Source organism: Molossus molossus, unplaced genomic scaffold (genome assembly GCF_014108415.1).
Source record: "Molossus molossus isolate mMolMol1 unplaced genomic scaffold, mMolMol1.p scaffold_m16_p_15, whole genome shotgun sequence".
Classification (NCBI taxonomy): Eukaryota; Metazoa; Chordata; class Mammalia; order Chiroptera; family Molossidae; genus Molossus; species Molossus molossus.
Genome location: NW_023425350.1, coordinates 66,344,895 through 66,371,264, shown reverse-complemented (window position 1 = coordinate 66,371,264; position 26,370 = coordinate 66,344,895). Strand labels below are relative to the sequence as shown.

The 26,370-nt window shown below is 38.2% G+C and overlaps 1 protein-coding gene across 2 annotated transcripts in view; it reads right to left on the bottom strand.

Moving 5' to 3' along the window:
* Positions 1-26,370, bottom strand: part of RMND5A (required for meiotic nuclear division 5 homolog A) — a 67,986-nt gene that overhangs the window by 8,845 nt on the left and 32,771 nt on the right. For both annotated transcript variants that reach the window (XM_036262266.1, XM_036262267.1), the window contains exons 3-4: positions 16,902-17,036; positions 14,769-14,869 (exon numbers count right to left, since the gene is read on the bottom strand). In XM_036262266.1, coding sequence (XP_036118159.1) covers positions 14,769-14,869; positions 16,902-17,036 — 236 coding nt within the window. The remainder of the gene's footprint in view (positions 1-14,768; positions 14,870-16,901; positions 17,037-26,370) is intronic.

Sequence of the window (26,370 nt, the reverse complement as noted above, 5' to 3'; positions counted from 1 at the left end):
AGACTTGTAAAGAAAGAAAAAAATGTTAGATGACCATTACGTATTTCGTAGTTTTACACTCAGGCAAGATCAACTCTGATGATTTATATGATAGATCTGGAATTGTGCAAGGTCATACTTTGAAGCAGGTGTCAGCCATGAGACATCACTATGCTACTGCCTAGATCCACCACTCTTCCTGTTAAACCAGCATGTTTACAAATGAATCACAAGATTCTGGGAAGTACCTATCTTTAAGCTTTTGTTAGGTGCAAGATTTTGTGCTACTCACTTTGGAATTACAAACAGTAAACATTGGTATTTACTCTCAAAGTGTTTTCAGTCTAATCAGGCAGATAAAACCACATAAACACCATTCAGTGTACTACACTGTGCCAAAAATATTTGTACAAACATAGGGCTGATGAGAAAAAAACAAAACAAAACAAAAACTGAATGATCCAAACTACAGTGACTCAGGCCTCTATGGTACAAACAGTTGGAATAACCAATCTTGAGCAGGAACTACTAGTTCAGGTGAGCACTAAAGCAAAGTATACCAATCAGCAGTGAAAATCAATTTTGCAATCAAGTGGTAAAAAGCAAAGACTTTGTTTCTCTGAACATATCAAGATGTAGAATCTGTCAGTATTATATTCTTCTTTAATTTGACCTTTAGTTGGACAAATATTCCCCACCTAACCCAATTCATCAAGGACCCCTGGAATCTGAACCGGGTATGAATATAAACTCTGATTATCTCTACCACTGTAAGAGTAACATGCTTCAAGTTATTCCTAATGAATCTGCTGACAGATACTGGACTTCACAGAGCTGCACTTTCACTGGATTCTACTCTTCCCAAAAAGCACTGCTGGTGCATATGAATACTCATCAACTTGTTGATGCATCCACATCTCTGAGTCAAACCATGAAACTTTTCTGATCTCAAAATCTAAGTGATTTTTTAAAATATTAATTACCTGGACCTTGGAAATATTTACTTAAATTTGCGTAAGCCTTGGTTCCTTATCTGGCACTAAGATGAATGCAGTCAAGCTGCAACACCAAGTCTGAGAAGTGCTGAAACCAACAAGGTACTTCCTTCCAGCAGCTATCTTCTGCAACTGCCCAACACCAACCACCAATCATCAGTACCCAAAGCACTGTGCTTTTGGCAGTCTCTAGTCTGTCAGACACCTTCCTGACTTCCAGATGCAAAGAGTGCATTTAAATCAGATCATTTACCTAAAGTTTATCCTACCCCTTCTCACTCATAAAAGCATGAGTTTCCCTAATAACAAATAAGAGAAGCAGTAAGCTTTTTCTTTTTTCTGTTCCTGATATGAGGTATATGTGCAAAAGTTTCTAAAATCAAAAAAGAGTAACTATAAATTTTTAAAAAAATGAAAAGCCAACAGAAAAAGGGCAAAGTCCATAAGTGAGCAATTCACAAAAGATGAAAATAATCTGTTTCACTTCCATAGGCAAATGTTCACGGTAAAATGTTAAAGAGGGAGAAAGGTATGATATATAGAAAAAAGTAACTTCCAGTTATCAGAACTTTTAACATTAATGATTCCCAAAAAGTTGGGTTTCGCTCATTATTTATCAGCTACTACAGCATTAGCCATAACTAATCAGAACAGTACACCAACTATTACAGCAGCACCAAGGGGCTAAAAAGCACTCGGACACACCAATGAACAGCAGCTAACAGTACTACGTGACAATGATTTTCAAAATAGTCTATGCTGTCCTATGTCTTCCAAGTTTTCTAGACTAAACATATATTATTTTTATATGTAAAAAGGTTGCCCTGGCCGGTTTGGCTCAGCGGTTAGAGCGTTGGCCTGCGGTCCGGAGAGACCCGGGTTCGGTTCCTGCTAAGGGCACGTACCTCGGTTGCAGTTTGTCCCCGGCCCTGGTTGGTCATGCGGGTGGCAGCCACTCGATGTGTCCCTTTCACGTCTATGTTTCTCTCTCTCTCTCTCTTCCTCTCTCTCTCCCTCCCCCCCCCCTCCCTCCCACTCTATCTGTACAAAAATTGGAAAAATGTCCTCGGGTGAGGATAAAAAAAAAAAAAAAAAAAAAAAAGATAATACATTTTAAGCTAAGGCAAAAGCAAACAAAATTTCTTAACTTTTCTTCTTCATCAATAAGCTAATAGTAATTGAAAAATTACATTTTCTACAAGTAACTCAAGCCATGAATTACGAATTCAAGCTATAAATACAGGCGCCCCATTTTTTAACTTGAAGAAGCGTTTCTTTAGACAATATAATTCCTAATTTATTACTTGAATTTATTTTTACAGATTTTTTTTTAATCCTCACCTGAGGACATTTTTGCATTTATCTTCAGATAGAGCAGGAGGGAGAGAAGGAGGAAGAGAGAGAGACATTGAATGGCCGCCACCCATACGACCCCAACCGGGGCCAGGGACAAACTGCAACTGAGGTACGTGACCTTAGCAGGAACCAAACCCGGGACTCTCTAGTCGGCAGGCCAACGCTCTAACCGCTGAGCCAAACTGGTCAGGGCTATTTTTACACATTTTCTAATTCTGTTATAAACAAGACTACAAAATAATCAGAAAAACTAGCATTGCTCATTCCTGCCCCCTCCCTAAGAAATATTTAGAAAAATAAATATGAGCTGAGGTAGTACAGGAAAATGCAAAACCCAATTCCAAACAAGTTTTCACATGTTTCTTAAAGTCTTATTTCTTTTCATTCTATTCTGAAACAATGTATTATATTCATTTAACTTCAGAATATTACAGTAAGCCTAAATCTCACAAGGCAAGGTATTAGAATAACTATTCCTAAACTTCTCTCTCCCTGGCAAAATGTCATTTTCTAAACTAAGGATGCTTTATCCCATTTTTACCCCCCAATATATAAGTACATTTAAGCATCAAAGTGAAATCCCTTTGCCCGATAGGACCTCTGCCTCATACCCACAGAACTACACCAAGGCAACCTCATGTATATTTTCCTGACCCCCTAATTCCTTGGCCACAATTAACTGGCTAAATAAGCATAGGTTTTAAAGTCACTGTGTAGCCTCCTAATAAGAAAGTTCACATATTTTTGTATGACCCTAATATTTTGTTGTATAAGTTCCTTTTTCTTGGACAGCAACAAAATTTTATTTTACAAGTTATACATTTATATAATTTTGAATTTATTTTTGTGTTGTATAAGTTCTTGATGGGGTTGCATTCCTTGACAATCATAACATCTGCCTTAACTAATCTTTGAAATTTGGGGACAAATTTCACAGTAGCATTCTGATCCACACTAGCAGCTTCCCCAGATGATGACACCATCTTTTATTGGCAGTAAAGTTCTTCAATCTCCTTGTAATTACTGTTTTCTTTCAATGAGGCAACTAACTTCAACACTTTGGACTAAATGTTAGCCAAACTGACAGATTTTTTTAAAACTATTTTCAATCCAAAGCGTAGATTGGGAGGAGGGTATCTAGGGGGGAAATAGGAGAAACATCTGTAACAAAAAAAAAATTAATTAATTTTTTAAAATGCAAAAAGTAGTAGAAGTAAATATTCCATCATTTAAACCATAAAGTGGGAGGGGGAGAGAGAGAGAGAGAAACATCGACGTGAAAGGAACACATCGAGGGTTGCCACCCGCACGACCCAACCAGGGCCGGGGACAAACTGCAACCGAGGTATGTGCCCTTAGCGGAAACTGAACCCAGGTCTCTCTGGACCACAGGCCGACACTAACCGCTGAGCCAAACTGGCCAGGGCTATATTCACAGAACTTTTTCCTATGCATTGTACCATAGCTTTGGGTAGGGCCTAGGTCTCAGCATAGCTGATTGTTCAATTCACATTCAATTTCACTTCTAGCAATTCATCTTTGTTGACCAAGCCCCTCTTTCAATTATCCATTTCTGTAATATGTCACCTGGGTTTATCTCTGGGAGATGAGGTGCCAACACAACTATTCACTTGCTGTCTGAGGGTGAAATAACGATATGCAGCAACCAATCACTGAGTGACTTGGAAAGAAGTGAAGTGATTACTGATTATGATGCAAACCTGTTATATATGTGGTGATTTGCAGGCTGAAGAGTTGCCACAGATGTTAGTATTTTATGCAATTATTCACAGTTAATATATTGTGGTGATTGAAATTTGAACTGTGTTGTTGGGCAACTGGTGTTATTTAACTAAACTGCGGTATATGAAATTTGGGCATATCGGAATTGTGCAGGGAGGACTGTCTATGGGTAAAAGAGAAGAAATTTGGGCATACTAGAATTGTGCAGAGAAGTCCCCATCGGTTCAATAGGGAGAAAGAACACAGAGATAGAGGCAGGGGGTTACTTCATAAAGACAAAGAAGGCTCATAATGGTGAAAGGGAGGCGGGGGGAGGGAAGGGAGTAAGGAAGGAAGGAAAGTAAATTTGAGAAACTGAGCAAGTCAGAGTGTCTAAGTTCTATTATCACGAATCCTAAAGAATTAGACAGAATATGAGGTTAGTTTTATATTTTCCACCAAGACCTCTGCCCCTCCACTCTTCTTTTATAAGAAGGGAAGGAAGCTAGGCTGGAAAAATCAAGGGGTTTATGCCAGGAGGGGGAAGTTATGCAACCACTGGATGAAGAAAGCAGTGGCTGGCCAATGGAATAAATTAAAGGCATTTGTCATGTGGTATGAAGAATTAAAGGAATAAAAGAGGCCCACTGAGAACAGAATGAAGGTAGAGAGGAGCAGGCCAAGAAAAACATGCAAACATATTCAGGTAATCTGATCTAGCAACTCGCATTACCATCAGTGTGGCTAGGTGAAATAAAGCTAGTCCAGATAGAAGACTCGTTCCCTCTACAAAATTAGAAGCCTTTCTTGCAACATGAGTGCTAGGTAATTTTTGCATAAGTACAAACACAGATTGAGTAGCTGAGAATAGAGTTAAAAAATTCAGCCCTGCCCTGGCCAGTTTAGCTCAGCAGTTAGAGCATCATCCCGAGGACCAAAGAGTCATAGGTTCAATTCTGGTTAAGGGCATGTACCTCGGTTCCACTTCAGTCCCCGGCCCTGGTCGGGAACCTGCAGAAGGCAACCAATTGATGTCTCTCCCTCGTATCAATGTTTCTTTCTTTCTCTTTCTCTCTCTCTCTCCCCACCTCTCTCCTTCCCTTCACTCTGAGGATAAATGGAAAAATATACTCGGGTGAGAATTTTTTTTTTAAAAAAAAGTGGCCCTAGCCACTGTTGCTCAATGGTTAGAGCACTGGCCCATGCACTGAAGGGTTTCGGGTTTGATTTCTGGTCAAGGGCATATACCTGGGTTGCAGGTATGACCCTTGGCCCTGGTCAGGGTGTGTGTTGGGAGGCAACTAATCAATGCGTCTCTCTCACATTGATGCCCCCCCGCACCTCTGCCACTCCTCTCTCTAAAAAAAAATCAGATACCAAGAAATTCTAATCTCGCCCAGCCAGTGTGACTCACTGGTTGAGTATTGACTCATGCACCAAAAGGTCACCGACTCGATTCCGGGTCAGGGCATATGCTCAGGTTGTGGGCCCGATCCCCAGTGGGGGCATGCAGGAGGCAGCTAATCAATGTTCTCTCTCATCGATGTTTCTATCTCTCTCTCCTTTTCCTTTCCTCTCTCTCTAAAATCAATAAAGAAAAAAAAAATCAGTGGAAAAAATACCCTCAGGTGAGGATTAACAACAAAAATTCAAGGCACAGGCTCAAGTACCATACTGTCTACAATTTTCCTAATAATCTCTCCAGCCACTGAACTTTATTTATTCTTTATTTGAACCTTTCACACGACTCAACGCACTATCTATTTGATAGGGTAGTTTCTGGTCTCTTAAGGAAAGGCTCTGCCTTGCTCATCTGAGCATACCCCTACTCTGAACGGGGTATATAGACGAGGAGTACGGTGTAGTAGAGTCAACTATCCACGGACCTAAATCTGGCTCTACTGTGCAAATTTGAACAATGTTACTAAATTCTCTAAAAATATGTTTCCTTACTATAAAATGGGGCACTGCAAAGGGTTGTGGGCATTAAAAGAGAAAACCAGTTAAAGCATTGTGCACAGAGACTGGCACAAATAGACAATCAATAACAAGCTACTTAATATGTGTTTACTGAATGGATGAAATGTGCCTATTATTCAGTCATATTTTCAGTAAGAAAATTATATTTAAAAGAGTTACTTGGGCACTGCCATGTAACACTCAGTGCCACTTTGATTTTTATAGAAGCAACTGGATGGGACTATGACAATATGCATGTATCAGTTAATCCCCTTCAAAAATGTTTTCAGTCTTCTTAGCTAGAAGTTCACACTGAATATTTGGGTATTTGATTCAAGGAGCAGAAAAGGGAGAAGATAGTCACAGCCTTAATTAACCTGGTAAGAACCAAATCTAAAACCTACAAGGCACATGAAACTACAAAAGCACAAAACTATAATCAACACTAAAAACTTAACCCAGTGTCTACAACAGTGGTTCTCAACCTTCCTAATGCCGCAGCCCTTTAATACAGTTCCTCATGTTGTGGTGACCCCCAACCATAAAATTATTTTCATTGCTACTTTATAACTGTAATTTTGCTACTGTTATGTCTTAGGCAACCCCTGTGAAAGGGTCGTATGACCCCCAAAAGGGTGGCAACCCACAGGTTGAGAACCGCTGATCTAAAAGCTCTAGAAGACATATAACCAGAGACAGAGAAACCTAGTTAGAGACATTAGAGTATAGGGTGCTGTACTTCTGAATAATGGCATTTCTAGCAGGAAACTTTTGATTTTTTATTTTTAAAAACCAACCACCACTATGCCACAACCAGAGAGCTAATAGACATTTGGTTAAAATATAACTTTATTGTGATTTTTAAAAAGCCATTCTGGCCCTGCCCAGTTTGGCTCAGTGGTTAGAACGTTGGTCTGCGGTCCGGAGAGACCCGGGGTTCGGTTCCCACTAAAGGCACATACCTCAGTTGCAGTTTGTCCCTGGCCCTGGTTGGGTTGTGCGGGTGGCAGCCACTCAATGTGTCCCTTTCACATCGATGTTTCTCTCTCCCTCTCACTCTATCTGAACAAAAAAAATGGAAAAATGTCCTCAGGTGAGGAATGAATGAATGAATGAATGAATGAATGAATGAATGAATAGACACTCTGCTCCCAATCTCCAATATAAGCTAGGAAAGCACTGTCATTTTTGAAACCATTCCTCGTTTAGAGACACGCTATAGACAAAAGGATGACACTCGGTCGCATCACAATATCACATTCTCTCTCTTCACTGCCCCTGCATCCTCTAGACCTTTTGGGCCTCTTCCATAAAAAGACCCCAAAACAATAATACTTATCAGCAACCCACATCTACACAATTATCCCATTGAGCATTAATTATCCTACTTGTCAGACCTCTGAAAAGACTTGGCACACTGTTAGCTCCTTATTTAGAATTTCCATATTATTCCAAAAATAATTAAAACATGATTCTACCTTCACAGTTAGCTGTTCTCCCCCTAGGAACCTAACTGACAGAATTAGTCTGTTTATCTCCTGCCTCTCACAATGTTGCCAATCTGTGCTGCTGTCTATTTCTGGTAATATTAAAATTAAAATGCTTCTTGCCAATTCCCACAGAACACTCCACTACAACCTCTCATAGCATTTTTCAAGGCTTACAAATATCTTCTTTTTCTAGTCTCCTTTAGGGTTATATTCTTGGGGGTAAAAGCTGAAGTGCAGGGAAATGAGTGATTTATTTACTCCATAGGTGTGGACTTGGCTGAACATTATTGGTGACTGAATCAAGTGCTTAAAAACTCAGAGTGGCAAAAATGACAGAAATGAAAGTTCAGCCAAAAGTTAAGAACCCTATTAAACTGTGCTTAGAGACTGAAATGGATAGCTAATGTGTTATTTTTGAGATATTTCAAATGGTAATTTCTCAGATATAGACTGAGTCTATCATTGGAACTACTAACATTTTGCTCATCTCAGAACTGGTGTGAATCTTTGTCCCTCTTAATATGGTATTTAAAAAACCATGCAGTCTATAGAATTGCACATTTGAATCTACTTAAAAACATCATACATACTCTTCCAACTTTACATAAGTTTCTTAGAAATGCAGTTTGGTAAGTGTGCCCAATTGCTAGGTGTGGCAGGGGACACCATATTGAACAGCACAGTTCTATACAAATTGGTGCTCTTTAATAAAGGACTTAACTGTAACATTGCCTTATTTATTACTAGTTTCCTACCACAAAACCAAGAGACTTTATTTATTTTTTTTTTATCCTCACCGAGGACATTTTTTCATTTTTTTTTTGTTCAGATTGAGTGGGAGGGAGCGAGAGGAAGGGAGAGAGAGAGAGAAACATCGATGTGAAAGGGACACATCCAGTGGCCGCCACCCGCACGACCAACCAGGGCCGGGGACAAACTGCAACCGAGGCACGTGCCCTTAGCGGGAACCGAACCTGGGTCTCTCCGGACCGCAGGCCAACGCTCTAACCGCTGAGCCAAACCAGCCAGGGCCCAAGAGACTTTATAAACCTAAGTTAATAGATCAGCATTTTACAAGTACAAGCTCCAGTCTTTTCCTCTTAGTCCCTCCTCCTGGCCTAGTTGAACTCCTCCTTCTTTTAAACACTTCATCTCATGGCTGGTTTATTTCAAACTTCCCTTTATTTTATTTTTCTTTATTGATTTTAGAGAGAGAGGAAGGAAGAGGTAGAGAGAGAGAGAGAGAGAGACAGAAACATTGATGAGAGAGAACATCGATTGGCTGCCTCCTGCATGCCCCGCATTGGAGATCAGGCTCACAACCTGGGCATGTGCCCTGACCGGGAATCGAACCAGTGACCTCTTGGTGCATGGGTCGACACTCAACCACTGAGCCACACTGGCCGGGCTTCCCTTTCTTTTTATGAAGACTCTCAATTCTCTATAGTCATGGCTTGCCTACTCCATTCCTTGGTGAGAATGTATCCAGATAAGAGGCGGTCATGTCTGTTCTTCCTCCTGAGGATTACCTGTCTTGGAACTTCATATAAACTTTGACAGCAATAAACATAAAACAGACAACAGAAAATGATATTATTATCCCAAATATTTCCCCCCTCTTGGCCTTTATATTCTATTGCGTTATCTTCTCTTCTGTATCCTTTCCATCAGGCACCTCTTTCCATTTTCAATCAGCTTCTTTTTAACAGAGTAGATCTTCGTCTACCAGACTTAGCACATGGGCACAGAGAGTTAAACATGTATCCCTCCACTCATCTCTTCTGTCTTTTCAGGATTAAGAACCCCAACTAAACAAAAACAACAACAAAACAAAAAGAAAAATTCAGCCTTAGCTGGTTTGGCTCAGCAGTTAGAGCGTCGGCCCACAAACCAAAGAGTCGCGGGTTCAATTCTAGTCAAGGGCACATACCTCGGTTGCAGTTCATCCCTGGCCCTGGCCAGGGTCATGTGGGAGGCAACCAGTCAATGTGTCTCCCTCACCTCGATGTTTCTCTCTCTCTCCCTCTCTCTTTCTCCCCCTCCCTCCCACTCTATCTGAATGATACATGAAAAAATATCCTCAGGTGAAGATTAATAAAAGAAAATGAAAAAAAAAAAAAAATTCAAACTCTGGGGGGAAAAAATCCCAATTATTCAAATCTTAATTCCTTTTCTCCAAAGATATATCTATGAGAGTCTTCTGTAGTTCTATGTGGCTTATTTTAAAAAGACTGAGTCAGCAAGACTGCCCACCTACAGGAAAACTAAAACTAAGACAGAGAAAAGACACCAGAAACTGCTTAATCATTCTCACTCTAATTTCCATAGGTAATCGAGGCTCTATGATCAGGGACTTTGGTTTCATCCCTTCGTTTTCATTTTCTAAAATCTTTCTCTGCTTATAAACTATATCTTAGTCATGGATACTACAAGATTCTAAAGAGAACATTTTCTTCTTAGAACTACTATTCACACACACCACCAAGAAGCCACAATGGCAACTCACCTCACATCCTCTGTGCTTTTTATTTCTAGCCCCACGTAATCCCTAGGCTTGGAGATGGAGTCCTCTCATATTTCAACAGGCTGCCTCATACTTTGTTCATGGCCTATCCAATATAAAACCTTTCTGTGGTCTAAACTAACAAAATAATTGTTCTCTCTTCTTTGAAAAATTCTGTAACTTCTCTCTCTCATAATCATTCAGTTATTTTCTGTTCCTTTATGTCATTTTACTGAGGCTTTGCAAAAACAAAAGCAAATTCGAAAGAAGAGCTAAGAGGCCTCTTGGGCATGCTATGGGTGTTGAAAAAACCAGATTTCCAAATCTGCAAGTTGAAAGTTAGATCCTAGACTGGCAAATCCATCAATGTAATATTACAAACTTAAAACACCTTCAGAAATGCAACCAACTGGCTTCCCCTAAAGACAAGCACTTTCTTTCAAAATGTGGACACAAGCTATGTGGACAGTTTCTGTTTTTCTAATATTTCTCCATCTTTCTGTATTAAATTACTGTTATCTTCTTGTTGACACCACAAATGATTTCTGACTTAATGATGGAGTGACTTCTGATCTTTTTGACTTGACAACGTTGTAAAAGCACTATGTATTTGGTAGAAACTGTCCGTCAATTTTTGAATTTTCATCTTTTCCAGGTTAGAGACATGTGGTACCAATACTCTCTCATGATGCTGGGCAATGGCAGCAAGATGATTTCACCCAACTGTAGGCTAATGGAAGTGTTCTGAGCACTTACATTTAAGGTACACTAGGTTAAGCTATGATGTTCGGTACATTAGGTATATTAAATGCATTCTCAACTTGCAATATTTTCAACTTATGATGGGCTTACTAGGACATAACCCCAGTGAAAGTTGAGGAGCATATGTAGTTATTTTTGGCTTTGCTTTTATCTGTTATATAAAGGAGGAGGTCCTGTTCATTCAAAGTTCTTCTTCAAACTATTCCATCGCATAATGAATGCCTACTATAAAAATAAGCGCTATGCTACATGCCAAGAGGACTTAAAAAAAAAAAAAAGATATAGTAACCTGGATGAAGAGAAAAATCTGTACACAAACTCAGAAATATAAGGGAGAAACTAAAAGTAGGCAGGGTCCTGACTACATCTGTAAGTGCAATTGGCTGTTCTTCTGCCACTTCTCTCTACCATATCACTTCCTTTTCTGCCTTCTTTCCATTGCCTCATATAATTTGCAATTACTAGCTAACAACCTCCAGACTTCCATCTCATCTATTCTTTCCATGACCTCTGTTCACATTAATCTTTTTGGTTGGCCTATCTCAACTGCCTAGGCTGCTTGGAGGAACTGCAGCCTCTCACCTTTCTCTTTCCCCTCATGGGTGGTTCCTTCCAGCAAATATGAATAGAGGATACCCCACGACTGCAAAATATTTTCCCTTTGTATCTAAACCGGAGTTCCCCATTGATGTCCTACATTTTTCAACTTTGGCTATAAGTAGACTGAATTTTTTATACCTTGTCCATAAAAGATGCTGAGTAAATATGTGATTACATTCACCAGTAACAGGCAAGAATTGGAAAAGTTTGAGTTGTTGTAATAAGAGATTTCTATTAAACTAGCATTTTCCAAACCTATGTTCCATAAAATTCCTATTTTGTGGGTTTTAATAGGTGTTATGGGTAGCGATGAGGTTGAACAAAGATTCTTTGGTCAAATATGCATGGGAAACATGTGTTTTACAAAGTTAAATGAGTTTCTTTAAGACTATTAAGGAGACTATTAGGAGATTATTAAGGAAATAGCATGAGAATCGTTTATCATATAACCTTTAACTCCATTATCTTTTTTTCAGAGAATATGTTCCAGGCCTCAATTCCTCCTCTGTAAAATGAATACTTACTTCATAGGATTATTACGGGGATTATAAGTTAATACAAGTAAAATACATGTTAAAGCCCTGACCAGTTTGGCTCAGCAGTTTGGGCATCGGCCTGTGGACCAATGAGTTCTGGGTTCAATTCCAGTCAAGGGCACATACCTAGGCTGCACTTTGGTCCCTGGCCCTGGCTGGGGTCATAAAGGAGGCAACCAACTGATATGTCTCTCTCACAATGATGTTTCTCCCCACCCCTCCTCACTCTATCTGAAGGTAAATGGAAAAATATCCTTGGGCAAGGATTAGAAAAAAAAAAATACTAAAAATATTCATGTTAAAATAAAGTATGTTAGCCTGATCAATTTGGCTCAGTGGTTAAAGCGTTGGCCTGTGGACCAAAGAGGTCTGGGTTCGGTTCCCACTAAGGGTATGTACCTCGGTTGCAGTTTGTCCCTGGCCCCAGTTGGGGTTGTGTGGGTGGCAACCACTCGATGTGTCTCTCTCACATCAATGCTTCTCTCTCTCTCTCTCTCTTCCTCCCTCTCTCCCTCCCACTCTATCTGAAGATGAATGCAAAAATGTCCTCGGGCGAGGATAATAAAAAATAAAGTATGTTAAAATACATATTAATGTATGTAAAATGTTTAGAACAATGCTAGGCACATGGTAAGTATTCAATACTATAATTATCACTACATTCCCCTATGCTAATTCATAACATGGCAACATTCCCAGAAAAGTGAAATAAGAAAACTTTCACTGTATAGTAATTTCCAATGTTACTACCAATTAGATGGAACACTTCCTCCCTTTGCCTGAAAGGCACTGCTTGAGACTACAAGTAACAGAAAACGTTTACAGAAATAATTGATATGTATGTCATAGTTATCAGTAAGAAATTCAGGGCTTACAGAAAAAGAACGAAGTTAAAAAGTCTCATAAATTTTCTTCATTCCAAAAGGAAAAAGCCTTGAGGACTTTGAGTGCTGAGGTGGTCTAAATACTCAGCACAGTCTCTAGTACATAGTAAGCACTCAATGAAAGTCTGATGAAAAAACTGAGAAATGAATGAATAAATGAATACTACCATGAATAACTCAAATATTATTTCCAAATCACTATAAAACATCTGGGAAACCTATTATATTTTTATCAGGTTCCCCCACTCTCCTTTACAGATGTTTAATCTATATAGAATATGAAAATAGATGGAAGAGTGGTTGCCATACTTTGTTGAAGAGGTGTTAGAGGTATTTCATTGGACTGAATCTCCCTGATGTGTCACAGTCTAAAATCTGCTTTCAAAAACATTTTATTTTTTTTATTTTTTTATTTTTATTCGCACCTGAGGATATTTTTCCATTTTTTGTACAGATAGAGTGGGAGGGAGAGAGAGGAAGGGAGAGAGAGAGAGAAACATTGATGTGAAGGGACACATCGAGTGGCTGCCACCCGCACGACCAACCAGGGCCGGGGACAAACTGCAACCGAAGTACGTGCCCTTAGCGGGAACCGAACCCGGGTCTCTCCGGACCGCAGGCCGACGCTCTAACTGCTGAGCCAAACCGGCCAGGGCTCAAAAACATTTTAAAAAATGATAAAGGTACTATGCACCACACACAACAGTACTGTTTAAGTGGCATCTTTAAAAATATAATGCCTACCTACGTCTTATTTAAAATTTATACAGGAATTTATAATTTATAAATCTACCTGTTCATCTGGGCTGGTTTTAGAACTCTACAAAAATTTCTGGGAACTATGAAGTGATCAGAAACAGAAAATTAAGCTATAAGAATTAAATAGAAGAAAAAAATGCACATTTTATAAAATCAACAAGGATCCTCCCTTTTTTTTTTTCTGGTAACAATGCTCTCAAATACTGTCAATTTTAAAATACCAGGATCCTACGGCTATAATCTCACAACAATATCACTGTTTCTATCATCTAGTTTTTTCCTTTTATGAGCTTTTCTCTTTCCTCTCCCTCTCCCTTCTCCCTCCTCCACCTCTCTCTCTCTCTCTCTCTCTCTTTCTAATAAATAACCCAGTAATTCTCACATTAAAATAAATTCTAGGACAGGGGTCAGCGAACTGGTCAACGGCCAAATATGGCTTGCTGCTTGTTTTGTTTGTTTGTTGTTTTGGTATGTGCCCCTAGTGGGAACCGAACCCAGGAACCGAACCCGGGACTCTCTGGTCCACAGGCCAACGCTCCAACCACTGAGCCAAACTGGCCAGGGCTTGCTGCTTGTTTTGTATGGCAGATGGCCAAGATGGTTTTTTACATTTTTAAAGGGTTGGAAAATAAAAGAATAATGTGCAATGGAGACCTTATGTAGCTTGCAAAGCCTAAAATATTTATCATCTGACCTTTTACAAAAAAATTTGCTAACTCTGCTCTAGGATGGTATTTATCATAGCTTACTCAGTAATTTCATAATTCATAGCAATAACAAGTTCACAGTAAATAATTAAATTTCACAGTGGTAATTATACTAGAACACCACTATAACAATATTTGCTCTCTTCATACATACCACTTAGACCCAATTATGTTATTTTTTAGAAAACTAGCACAGAACCCAGTACATTATAGAAGTTCAAATATCCAACTCAGCCTGCCAGAACAATAGTACTTCAGTTACAATGCTAAAGTGATGGCATAGCCTGGATACAAGAAACCTTTCTCTCATGGGAATTCAGATCAACTGATAAGTGAAGTAAGCTCTAACCATTTCTCATATTACACATCCCCCATATTCACTTCACTAAAATAAAATAATTCTCCCTTGATTTCTCTGAGGTTTACCCCAGGTGAGATACGTATCTTAAAATCTTGAATGTATTTTTTACAGAATTCTCTCAAAGTATTCAAAATAAAATAAACTTAGTAACTTACTCCAGAGCAGGTCTCAGAACTCTGACTTTTAATGCTTCTAATATTCTATTTAACTCCACAAATGGTTCTTTCTGACTGGGGTCTACAGAAAGACCAGATTCCTGAAAAAATAGCAAGAACTTTTGTTAGCAGTAATCAGGATAAAGAGATATAGTAAAAGCATATTCTAAATTAAATATGGGACAAACCATTAAAGACATTTCTTTTTTTTATTTTGTTTTGTTTTTTTTATCCTCACCCGAGGACATTTTTCGATATTTTGTTCAGATAGAGTGGGAGGGGGAGAGAGAGAAACATCGACGTGAAAGCGACACATCGAGTGGTTGCCAACCACACGACCCAACCAGGGCTGGGGACAAACTGCAACCAAGGTACGTTCCCTTAGCGGGAACCGAACCTGGGTCTCTCTGGACCGTAGGCCGACGCTCTAACCGCTGAGCCAAACTGGCCAGGGGCTAAAGACATTTCTTTTTAACATGTATTTCTATGGCAGAGACTGATGATTGGGCCCTAGTACCATTCTTTTTCCTATTCCAAAGTAGCAGAATCCCTAAATTTTAGCTGGGCATATAGTCATATGGCTTCAGCTGGGTATGACTGCAAGATGTAAGTTCTGGCCAATGAAATATAAGCATGTACTCTTAGCTACTTCCTGAAATACCAAAAGGTATAGAGTTTTCACTGGTATCCTGGTCCATGGGACAGGGGACACCTTAGAAATAGGAGAACTACAGCCCTGGCCAGTTTGGCTCAGCGATTAGAGTGTTGGCCCGTGGACCAGAGTCCTGGGTTCACGTCCCGGGATCCCTTCCCGCTAAGGGCACGTACCTCAGTTGCAGTTTGTCCCCAGATCCCGGTAGGGGTCGTGTGGGTGGCAGCCATTTGATGTGTCTCTCTCACATCGCTGTTTCTCTCTCTCTCTCCCTCCCTCTCGCTCTATCTGAAGATGAATGCAAGTGTCCTCCAGTGAGGGAGGGAGGGAGGGAGGGAGGGAGAGAAGAAGGGAGGGAGGAAATAAATAAATAAATAAATAAATAAATAAATAAATAAATAAATAAATAAATAAAATAAAATAAAATAAAATAAAAATAAAATAAAATAAAATAAAATAGAAATAGGAGAACCACAAAGAGCCTAGGTCCCTAAGAGCTTCATGGAGCACAGCTATATAGTACATCCTGTGGAGAGCTTACTACCTTCTATTCTGTGCAAGAAAAGTAAACTCGGTATTTTTTGTTTAAGCCACTGGTATTTTGAGTCTTTGTTACTTGTAAACAAACTTAATCCTAAATGACGCATTTTACTTTAGAAACTTTATATGCACTTGCACACACAATTCCTATAAGGTACAGAGAAAGGCCCAAGTTACAGTTTATCTGTTTAAAACAGAAAAGGCTTAGAGGTTTTGTTTACAGACTAGCTTTAAATTATTTAATCCTTATGGTGCTTAAGCAGAAAGCACAATAATAGCACATGACAGCTGAGGACAGAATTTGAAGACGCATAAATCTGGGACTAAATCCTACTCAGTTCCTTTACTAGGAACCTGTTTGGCCTTGGGAAAGTTACTGTTCCAGACTTCAGAGTCCTCATTTGTAGACTGAGAGCAAAATGTCCATCTCCCAGGACTGTAGTGAGAATTAAAGGAAGGGCTTGGCTTGTAGTAAACACTCAATACATGGCAGCTGCTACCATTATGACTACGTGGTATTTGGTAAACTACTTTGAGATCCCTACATTTGTGTCTAATAGAAATAAAAGACCAACAATACTCATCTGAAATAAATTTTAGCTTGAAACTGATTTGATAAAACAAAATTCTACAGGTTGGGCCAGAACAGAACAACAAACATAAACCTCTGTCCTTTTCTAACCTTCCCTATCAAAAGAGGAAATGAGGAAAGTGGTATTACTTCCTATCCCTTTGTTGAGGACCTAGGACTAACATTTTGGGGCAGGAATAAGGAAATACTTCAATTAAGAAGTTTTGGATTATAATTTTCACCAATTAAAAAAAATGAGGTCAGCCCTGATAATTAAAATACTAAAAATCTATCTATGGCTAGAAGAAGACTCAAAACCTCCAAGGAGTTCCCTTGTCTCTTTCTCAACTCCCAGTCGGCACACTGTTACCTGGCAGAGCTCCTCAGCCACATCCAGCATTCCTTGTCGAAAGAAGTGTTCCACCATCACCTCATTGAGAAGTCTTTGGCTGTCTGCCTGCCAGCAGCCATCTATTCCCACACTGCTAATGTCAGAATCAAAATTCTGGAAAAAAATGAAAGAAAGAACTCATGAATCGATTAGGATGTATCACTGTACATGATTTTCAGCCCATCTAAAAGAAAGAATGGCCTTCATTTCACTCTGAGATACCCCCAATAAGTATCTAATTCAAATTCATTTGTAAGCCTATAACAGAGAGTAGTTTTTCCATTGCTCCTTTCTAAAACTTTGTCACTCTCTTTGATCATATTGTTGGAAGAGTAAACAGGTGATATTTTAGAGGGCTTTGCAAAAATATATACATTTAATAATAATTTCTGTGAATAAATTGATTTCTTGGCATTATACAATAGCAATTATTTTCAGAGCTGTGCAGTGATACCTGAAAAGCATGTTCAATGCAGCACTGTCCAACAGAAGAAACGAGTAAAAACCCATATGCTCAACTCAGAATCAGTTCAATAAACATTCCAACAACTGCATTGCCAAGGTGGGGAATGGAGGTAGGAGCATGGCCAAGTAGTTAAGAGAGCAGGCTCTGGGGGCAATCTACCTGGGTTTGAATCCTGGTTCTATTTCTTACTAGCTGTGTGATCTTGGCCAAATTACAAGGTCTTGGAGCCTCAGCTTCCCGACTTTAAGTGGAAAAACTAAAACTACCTCCCTATTATGGGCTGAACTGCATCCTCTCAAAACTTCCATGCTGATGAAATCCTAATTCCCAGTATACATCAAGTCAAAACAGGGTCTTTAGGGTGGGCCCTAATCCATTAAGATTAGTATCCTTATAAAAAGAGGAAATTAGGACACAGACAGGTACAGAGGGAAGACCATGTGCAATGGACTGAATGTCTGTGTCTCCCCCAAATTCCTACATCGACGGCCTAACTGCATATGACTATACCTATCTGTAAGAAGGTGATAAAGATAAAATGAAGTCATAAGGTTGGGGACCTACTCTTAAAAGACAAGGAAGAAACACCAGAGCACATGTCTCTCTCTTTCTCTCTCTCTTCCCCACCATATGAGGATGCAGTGAGAAGGCAGTCATCAGCATGCCAGAAAGGAGGCTGTGTACCCTCAATACGAAATGAATTGGCTAGGATCTTGATCTTGGACTTCCCAGCCTCCAGAATTGTTAGAAAATAAATTTTTATTGTTTAAACTACCCAGTCTGTGATATTGTGTAATGGCGACACAAGCTGACTAAGACACCATGTGAAGATGCAGGGAGAAGAAAGCCATCTACAAGCAAAAGAGAGAGGCCTCAGAAGAAAGCAACCCTGACACCTTGATCTCGAACTTCCAGTCTCCAGAACTGTGGGAAAATAAATGTCTGTTTAAGCCACCTAGTCTGTGATACTGTCATAGCAGCCCTAGCAAATTAAAACACTCCCTTATTGATTAAATAAAATGGTAATTGCTACTAATCTAGTATTACTACTCACAACTAAATAGTGAGGTTCATTGCCATGTATCTACTTGGAAAAAATGTCCCTAATAGGAAAAAAATCTAAAAGAATGTGCACTAAAGTATTAGCAGAGATACCAATGAAGATTACTGTGCTCCACACAAAGAACAAAACTGTTTTCATAATAAACTAATAAACTAACCCAGTTCTGGGTAGGATCAAGTAAGCACACTCCACCCTGTCTCTCCCACTGAATGCGGTTATAAAATCAGGACAGAATAAATGGCAGCTATTTGGGGACACTAAAAAGTGAATAGCGGTCAGTAGATTGAGGAAGAAGGTCATAGAACTGGTGGTGAGTTGACTACTGTTCTCTCCCCAGTATCTCTCAGCCTGGATGCAATGCAGCCAAAACCCAGAACTGGACACCTGGAATGTGAACAGAGAGCTCCACGAGAAGCCCTTTAGATCTGCCCTTTAGTTCTGCCATAAGGAACAGGAAGGGGTTTTCCTGCCAAAGAACAGGGGAAATAGAATGCTTTTTCCGTCCTTCCATTTCTTTCACCTCTAGCTCAAGGCAAGTCTGCAGGTATATTAGCTTCCTACTGCAACTTAAAACAACAGTTTTTTTATCTCACAGCTCTACAGTTCAGAAGTCCAACAGACTCAGGTATTTCTCTGCTCCAGGTCCCACAAAGCTTAAATACGGGTGTCAGGGATCTGGGCTCTTATCTGCAATCTGAGAAGAATCCAGTTCTAGCTTCACTGAGGCTGTTGTCAGAATTGTCCCATGCAGTTGTAGGGCTGGGGTCCCTGTTCCTTACTGACTGTAGAGTGGGGATTTTTCTCAACTTCTAGAGGCTACCCACATTCTGTTTCATGCCCCTCCCTCCATTGTCAAGGACAACAACAAAGGTGACATCCCTCTCAGTCTCTTTCTGCCCACCTCTTCTGCTTTTAAGGGCTCATGTTAATTATATCAGGCCCTCCTAAATAATCTCCCTTTTTTAAGGTCAACTGCTTAGTAACCTTAATTATATCTGCAAAGTCCCTTCACAGGAGTACCTAGATTGATGTTTGATTGAGTAACAGGGGAACAAGAATCTTGGGAAGGTAGCTTTAGAACTCTGCTACCACGTCAGGCTACCTAAAACTCTGAGGGAGGAGATTCTTTCTTTCCAGTCAGAGGAGCTGTGGTCCCAAGAGAGAGGAAAAAGCCTCTACTGCATCTTTGCTCTCTGTCCTTCCATTACCTAGCCCCAGATACAGACACAGTCATGGTAAATGTACAAGACGCAAGGTAAACAAAGTCCAAGCTTACTGGCCAGATTATCAAAATAGTAGCCTCAAAGAGCCATAAAGTACCAGAAAGATCACAGAAAGGGAAGAACTCAGAAAAGTGACCCTCAGTTGTTTACGAACTCCTGGGCTCATCCTTGAGTTGCATGTGCATGGGTACAACCCAAAGCAGCATACCATAGACTTTGAAAATTGAACTGGGGTACAAACCTAGTTTCCAAGTCCTAGAATGGCCACTGGCTGGACCACAAGTAAGACACAATGAAACAGCTCTGTAAATGAAGCTGACATTGAAACTACAACTCAGAGAAGATTGGTCACAACTTGTTGACTAAACCTACCACCAGGTCAATTGTATACTAAAACAAAAACATCAATATTTTCCATAAAATTTAAATAAAACCTCAAGTCTCATAACAAAACATTAAAAATTTCCAGGATACACATTTCACCCAAAAGCAGCAGAATATACATTCTTTTCAAGTGCACACGGAACATTTTCCAGGATAGATTACATGTAAGGCCACAAAACAAGTTTCAATAAAATTAAGATTAAAATCATATCAAGAAATCATATCAAACATCTCCAATCACAATGGTATAAAATTAAAAATCAAGTACAAGGAACTAGAAAAAGAAAAACAAAGCCCAAAGCAAGTAGAAGAAAGGAAATAATAAGATCAGAGCAGAAATAAAGTCTAAAAAAAAAGAGATCAATGACATCAAGTGCTGATTCTTTAAAAATACAACAAAATTGATACACCTTTAGCCAGACTCAAGAAAAAAAGGAGAGCCTAAATAAATAAAATCTGATACAAAAGAGGAGAAATGACAACCAACACCACAAAATAGAAAATATTATAAGATTTACTACAAACAATTATACGCCAATAAATTGAACAACCTGGGGGGAAAAATGGATAAATTTCTAGAAACATACAATCTTCCAACACTGAATCAGAAAGAAGTATAACATCTGAACAACAGGTAACTACTAACAAAATCAAACCAATAATCAAAAAACTCCCAATGAACAAAAGTCTTGGACTGATGGCTTCACAGGTGAATTTTACCAAACATTCAAAGAATTAATACCTTCTCAAACTATTACAAAAAAACTAAAACGTAGTCTAGGCTCCCAAACTCATTTTACAAGGTAAGCGATACCCTGATACCAAAACAAAGACATTACAAAAAAGAAAATCATAGGCCAATATACCTGATGAACACAGATGCAAAAATCCTCACCAAAATATTAGCAAACTGAATTCAGCAATATATTAAAAATATGACACACCATGATCAAGTGGGATTTATTCCTGAGATGCAAGGTTGGTCCAATATCCACAAATGAATTAACATGATACACTACTTAAAAACAATAAAGGACAAAATGATCTTATCAACAGATGCAGAAAAGTATTTGATAAAATTCAACATTAATTATGATTAAAACTCTCAGCAAAGTGAGGATAGAGGGAACATACCTCAACATAATAAAGGCCATATATGACAAACCCACAGTTAACATCATACTCAACGGTGAAAAAATGGAAGCTTTTTCTTTTAGATTAGAAACAAGACAAGGATTTCCACGTTCACCACTTTATTCAACATAGGACAGGAAATCCTAGCCATAACAAGACAGGGGGAAAAAAGGCATCCAAATTGGAAATAAATAAATAAAGCTGTCATTTTTGTAATGACATGATACTGCATATAGAGAACCCTAAAGAATCCACTCAAACTATTAGAACTGATAAATGAATTCAGTAAAGTAGCAGGATACAAACTTAATATTCAAAGCTGGTTATATTTGTATATACAATAAACTATCATAAAGAGAATTTAAAAAATAATCTCATTTATAATTAAATAATACAAAATAGCTAGAAATAAATTTAACCAAGACCTGCACTCAGAAAACTATAAGACACTGAAGAAACTGAAGAAGATACAAATAAATAAAAACATATACTGTGATCATACATAGAAAGAATTAACATCATTAAAATGTCCATACTACCAAAAGCAATCTACAGATTCAATGCAATCTCTATCAAAAGACCAATGGCATTTTTCAAAGAACTAAAACAATCCTAAAATGTATATGAACCACAGAAGACCCTGAATAACCAAAGCAATCTTAAGAAGGAATAAAGTTGGAAGTATCAAACTACCTGATATCAAACATGCACATGATCTGAATAGATATTTTTCCAAAGAGGACATACAGATAGCCAACAGATATATGAAAAGATGCTCCACATCACTAATCATCAGAGAAATGCAAATTAAAACAATGAGATATCACCTGATACCTGTCAGATGGCTATCATCAATAAATCAACAAACAACAAGTGTTGGCAAGGATGTAAAGAGGGAACCCACTTGCACTGTTGGTGGGATTGCAAACTGGTGCAGTTACTATGAAAAAGAATATGGGGCTCGGCCAGCATGGTTCAGTGGTTAAGCGTCAACCCATGCACTAAGAGGTCGCTGGTTCGATTCCCAGTCTGAACACATGCCCAGGTTGTGGGCCAAATCCCTGTGGGGGTCATGCAGGAGGTAGCCAATCGATGTTCTCTCTCATCAATGTTTCTCTCTCTCCCTTTCCTTTCCTTCTCTCTGAAATCAATAAAGAAAAAAAAAAGTTTTTTAAACAGCATGAGGTTCTCAAAAAATTACAAATAGAATTATCATATGACCCAGAAATTCCACTTCTGGGTATCTACCCAAAGAAATCCAAAATACTAATCCTAAATGATTTATGCACTCCTATGTTCACTGCTAAGTTATTTACAATACACAAGATTTGGAATATTATTCAGCCATAAAAAGGAATGAAATCTGGGCATTTGCTACAACATGGATGTACCTAAAAGGTATTATGCTAAGTGAAATAAGTCAGACAGAGAAAGACAAACACCATATGATTTCACTTTTATGTGGAATATTAAAAAACAAAACAAACAAATAAGAGACAAACTCATATATACAGAGAACAAATTGATGATGGCTAAATGGGAGAGGGGTTGGGAGTCTAAGTAAAAAGGTGAAGGGATTAAGAAGTACAAATCAGCAGTTATAAAACAGTCATGGTCATGTAAAGTACAAGCACAGAGAACATAGTCAATATTGTAGTAACTATGTATAATGTCGGGTGTGTTCTAGAATTGTCAGCAATGATCACTTTGCAAGTTAAAGAAATGTCTAATCATTATGTTGTACACTGAAACTAATATACCATTGTATGTCAACTGTATTTTAAAAAATGAAAAAAATTAAAAATAAAATAAAAGTGTCTGGGACACAATATAAAATTATTTGGTATACAACGAATCAAAAAAATCTAAACTCACATGGGGAAAGATGTTCAACAGACATCAATGCTGAAACGACACAGATGCCAGAATCATCAAAGACTTTAGGGTAGTTATAAATTGCTCCAAGAACAAAGGGCAAATATTTTAAAAGAAAAAGACTTGGCAAAGGAATAGAAGATACAGTATACAAATTTTAAAAATCCATTGGATGAACTTAATAGTAAAATGAAAGTGACAGCGCAAAAAAAAAAGTCACTAAAGATCAACAGAAATTATCTAATCTGAACAACAAAAAAGAAAACAACGTTGATCAGCTCAAATCACAGACCATATTAAAACAATTTTATTTGGCAGTATGCATTAAGTTAGAATTTTAATAATTACTCAAGCAGAAGAATTCCTTCAAATCTTGTCTTTACATACCATAAGGAAATTTTGATCATCTAGGAAACTTTAAAATGTAAGAATCTAATATTTCAACAAATTAAAATGTTTTACAATGATGCTTTTCATGTACCTTTATGTACCTTTGTCACTACTATACAGGTAAAAAAATCGTACACCTTTAACACTCAAGATATCTCTACTACATTCAAATAATCTAACTTACTTGCTAGTCTTTGGAAATACAACTAAAATGTGAATAAGCCATGTATTTGATGAAAATTTCTGAACTCCCTTCTACCATTCTGATTTTCTAGTTTAAACCACAGATAGCTAAGTAAACTTTTTTCATAATTATTTTCTGTTAACCTGCAGTAAAACTTAAAGCTAAAATTATAAAAAGAGGTTGAGGAAATGCAATACAGTGTCAGAACTCCTTTTGTTATAACTGCATGTTCTTACTATTGCAGAGCTAGGATCAGTTCCAGCTTCTGTTGCTAGGCGACCAAACTAGTTTGCAAGGCTGCCCAGAAAATCAGCAGCACTGCCAAGAAGTAGCTAATGAAGAGAAATATCTATTATTAGCACTTCTGTTTTACTATACTTTTTCCTTTAAAAAAAAAAAAAGGAAAGAAAAACTTGGAAAGATATTCTCAAATTTGAAGGCAGGATTCAAAGAAGAATCAAAAGCAAACACACATTCAAGGGTGTCTGCCTACCTGAAGATGTTATGGCTTGGAAAGAGAAATCCAAGACACACTAGTTCATAGGCCATCTCATATACTCATAGCATCATTCACATTGTTTTTTTAATTCTCACCCGAGGATGTGTTTTTATTGATTGTTTTTTTTTTAAGAGAGAGAGAGAGATCCATCGGTTGCCTCCCACAAGCGCCCGAAACCTAGGTATGTGCCCTGACCATGAATTGAACCCGAAACCTTTCGTGCCCAGGACGATGCTCCAACCAACGGAGCCACCCAGCCAGGTGAGGCATTCACATTTTTGATAAATTAAAAGTTTTAAAATCTGGAAGCTGAAACAGAGGAGTAAATTTATGAAACTACGAAATCTAAACAGATCATCCTATCACTTTAGCCATTACATGAGCATGCTTTCAAACTGGTTAGACCTTAACAACTGGCTTTCATTGTTAACTATCCAAAACCAATCCATTTCTAAAATACATTTTATGAAATTATAATTATTGAGCACAGTGATAACAGTATATGATAAAATCCAGTATTTGTTACAATTCCTAAGTGCCAATTCTTTAACACTGTTAATTTTTTTTAAATTTCCCCATCTACTTTTGAAGAAAAATAGTTGGGCTATTGTTGCACCTACCAGGAATCAATTTTCCTCCTACGCGTCCGGTTAAGCTGGTTTAGGAATGAGAGGTAATACTACAAAGAATACTTAACAGAGAATAAGAAGATTTGGATTCTAGCTCCACTCAGTCTGAAATTATATCTACTTCACATATAACCCACAAAAGATTAGTGTCCAAAAGTTGTTTTTTAAAATTCCTACCAATCAAAAATAAAGACCAACAACCTAATAGAAAAAAACGGGGCAAAAAATAAAAAAGGAACACAAAAGGAGGAAATTCTAATCATCAAACATAGAAAAAGATGCTCAACCTCAAAGATGATGACAGAAACATTTATTAATACAATATCCATGTGATTAATTTTAAAAAGCTGATAACACCAAGTGTACAGGAGAATCTAAGAAACAAGAACTCTTATGCATAATGGTAGGATTACAAATAGATATAAACCCTTTAGGAAAAAATTTAGCAAGCCTAGAAAGCTGATGATGAGGCACACACCCTATGATAGAATAATCCATATTTAGGCATATACCAAACAGCAGGGCTTTGCAAACTGTGGACTAGAAAATAAGTTTAGAAGAGTGTCATAATCAGCAATTGCAGATGCATTTTTTAGATGTAGATGCTACCTTTTTAGACATTCCATTCTCTCTATTGTAAGATATTTATACCTCTATTTTGGTTTTAAAGTTAAGAGAAAGGCAGGTTTTGACAAATCAAGAAAAAGGAGTGGGGAGGGAGAATAAACTGACTTAAGTTTTTACTTTATAAACAAAGGGGAGTAATGTGGCATGGTCACAGATATACCAAACTACTCTGCTGGGCTTTGAGGTCCTTAAAATCAATCCTCCATAGTCTAACCATTTGTCACACTTGTATCCCTACCCCTCACAATTATTTTGCATGCCTTTTGGTTCAGGTGAACTGCTTCTCTGACTGCCTCCTTATCTGAACAGACTACAGAAATCTGAGTGACTATTACTAATCCTCCCAAAGATGGCACATATCTCTTACCATTTAGATGCACAGAGGAGAAACCAGCTCACTAGGGATTAATTACCTCAAGAAATTCCAGTGGAGAAAATCTCCTCAAAGTCTTACAATCCAGCGTTTTGGCCCAGCTCTTCCATTTGCTTTTTAGTTCTGTGATCTCAGGCAGGCTACTTAATCAAAGTCATAGATTTCACATCTCTATCTGTAGACAATAATCCTTATCTTACAAAACATTGGTTTAAATAATTAAATAAATTAAATAATATACATGAACTCTACCGGGCCTATCCCACAGTAAGCCTTCAATACATAGTAGCTGAATCTGAGAGGCAGGTCTGGCCATCAAAATCTCCTATTCCACATTTTAAAAAATCTTCATTTTAGAAAACATAAACAAAAACACAAAAGTACATTAACAGAGGTATTAATAACAAATTCATTCATTTAAAATCACTTGTGTACAATTACAGACTGCATTAGTTGACACAGCTTAATAGGTGTTTAAGGTCCTTATCCCTTCTCAACCCAACCTGACTTGGATGCTAAAATGCACAGCTACTTTGTAGCCTCAAGCAAAAATGGGTCTGTACCACTTCCAGGTCTAGTAGCATTCTCTGATCCTGCATCC